Consider the following 2,500-nt stretch of genomic DNA (forward strand, 5'->3'; position numbering starts at 1 on the left):
ACCTGCTAAGGCCATAAGTAGCACTCTCTGTAAATGGTCAAAGTCAACAATGAGTAGTGCATACTTGTGTTTCCTATTCTTGTAGTAGTGAACTCAGCCACTAATTCCAACTGCAATGTTTGTTCACATCGAGTGGCGGTCGATACCAAAGCGTGGTGGGCATCTCATTTTGAGAAGAAAGGCATGGCGGCCTGCCACCCCTTAGTATGACTGGCTAGAACCCTGGAGTCTGTATGAGAATAAAGTATCTGTCTGTCTGTCTGTCTATCTGTCTGTCCATCCGTTGATCTGTTGGCCAACTTGTTAAAACTAAGATACTGACCTCATCAAATTGTGGTCGTTCGGATTCAAACAGCAGGCGAGTTCCCAGCAGAACGTTGAAGTAGTCGCGTATACCGAGTGTCGCTTCTTGTATAATACTTTTCCTACAGAAAGGAAATGTAAAGTGACAAACCAATGACTGTGACGGCGAGACTTGGTTGCTGTCGTTACTTCTCATTTTCGTTGTTTCTTTCCACATACTTGGCTAATATTCTGTCAACCGGCATCGCACTCGGAAGCTTAACAACCTGGAAGGGAACACAGTTGTGTGGCAGAGTGACAATGATTGCTACCGATGTTGATGTGATTGTCTGATAGTTTGACTGTTTGTAGAAGCCACGATTGATGGTTCTTCTTGTCTGTTTGTGCGGGTCGTGGATGCACGGTTATTCACTGTTGTCAACTTGCTTGCATGACAATCTGTCTGTCCATTGTGTCCGTTTATTATGCCGATCTCTCTGTCTAGTGTGTGTGTGTGTGTGTGTGTGTGTGTGTGTGTGTGTGTGTGTGTGTGTGTGTGTGTGTGTGTGTGTGTGTGTGTGTGTGTGTGTGTGTGTGTGTGTGTGTGTGTGTGTGTGTGTGTGTGTGTGTGTGTGTGTGTGTGTGTGTGTGTGTGTGTGTGTGTGTGTGTGTGTGTGTGTGTGTGTGTGTGTGTGTGTGTGTGTGTGTGTGTGTGTGTCATTTTGTATGTGATTTTCTCTCGCATTTCTGTCAACCCAACCAGTTTACACAGAAAACCCATACAGACATTCACCTGTTTCTGTTTCGTCACAAATTCCCAATCCAGCAGCAGACACTGTTTCAGGCCTTCGGGTATATTGACACGCATCTCAATCCGACTGTGCAGCTTCTCAAAACATTAAAATCAATAAAACCAACAACACCATACTCATCAAACAAAACCCTTACAGCTCCTATCACAACACCAAATCTTCCTCGTTTTCGTCGAGGTAAACCTTCGCCTTCTATAACAACAACAAATGTCGTTGTACACGTGTAGTTGTATGTTCATATGGAAATTGTTATGATGAAGATGCACTTGAAATTGTGAGAAGAGTTTGCCTGACTGGAGTGCTAATTCATTATTAGACATTTTACCTTGTTATGGTTTCATTTGACAACTGTAGTAGTTGAGGCAAAAATTTGGTCACACACTTGTACACACACACACACACACACACACACACACACACACACACACACACACACATGTACACACACATGTACACACACATATACACACACATGTACACACACACACACACACATGTACACACACATGTACACACACACACACACACACACACACACACACACACACACACACACACACACACACACACACACACACCCACCAAATGAGCTTGAAACTGTCAATAGTACATACAGAAATTGCATCTTCAATTGCAATCACAAACAAATGCAAAATGTAGTAGAGGAGTTGCCAGACAAGAGTCGTAGACCCAGTTAATACTTACAAAGTGTAAAATCGTGACGACTTGGTCAAAATCAGGAAGAGGCACCTACTTTAACCTCATGAAGATTAGTTTCTGTGGTGTGTGTGTGTGTGTGTGTGTGTGTGTGTGTGTGTGTGTGTGTGTGTGTGTGTGTGTGTGTGTGTGTGTGTGTGTGTGTGTGTGTGTGTGTGTGTATGTATGCAATGATCAATATAATTTTTCTCATTAGCCAGACAAATGTCAGATCACATTCAATTTTGACCGGCCATTGATAAACTTAATCGGCCATTCTGATTTCGTATACAACATCAGCAACTATTTATAAATAGAAGAACTGCACAGATTTGTACAAATCTCCACTTCTAGTGTACAGTTTTTGCTTAATTGTTGTTAATATTAGCTTAATGCAGTGAAGATCCCACAACTGCTTGTATTGACCAGTAGCTCAAAATTATGGGCCAAAAGAAGAAGTTATCTATCTACCATATTTAAGCCAGTAAAGTAACTTTCAATTAGCAATTTTGAAATCTGTATTACTAACTGAGCAATTGACAAAGATTGCTCAGTTGTGTGAGATTTTAGTCTCATTTAGATAACATACTTTAGTATGATAGGCATGACAAGGTAACAGTTTAAACCCAATGAAAACCAACATTGATTTCAAGCAGAAGTAAAACAACATCAGAATGCAGAAGCAGTTGCCACCCCCTGCAACCTGAAAT

General features: G+C 41.5%; 1 protein-coding gene across 1 annotated transcript in view; it reads right to left on the bottom strand.

The window, feature by feature from the left end:
* LOC134176919 (mortality factor 4-like protein 1) overlaps positions 1 to 2,500 on the bottom strand; it is a 7,781-nt gene that overhangs the window by 3,116 nt on the left and 2,165 nt on the right. The window contains exons 5-8 of the mRNA XM_062643603.1: positions 1,231 to 1,286; positions 1,076 to 1,168; positions 493 to 569; positions 323 to 425 (exon numbers count right to left, since the gene is read on the bottom strand). Of these exons, the coding sequence (XP_062499587.1) occupies positions 323 to 425; positions 493 to 569; positions 1,076 to 1,168; positions 1,231 to 1,286 (329 nt within the window). The remainder of the gene's footprint in view (positions 1 to 322; positions 426 to 492; positions 570 to 1,075; positions 1,169 to 1,230; positions 1,287 to 2,500) is intronic.

The sequence above is a fragment of the Corticium candelabrum genome, chromosome 3 (assembly GCF_963422355.1).
Source record: "Corticium candelabrum chromosome 3, ooCorCand1.1, whole genome shotgun sequence".
In the NCBI taxonomy this organism is placed as follows: domain Eukaryota; kingdom Metazoa; phylum Porifera; class Homoscleromorpha; order Homosclerophorida; family Plakinidae; genus Corticium; species Corticium candelabrum.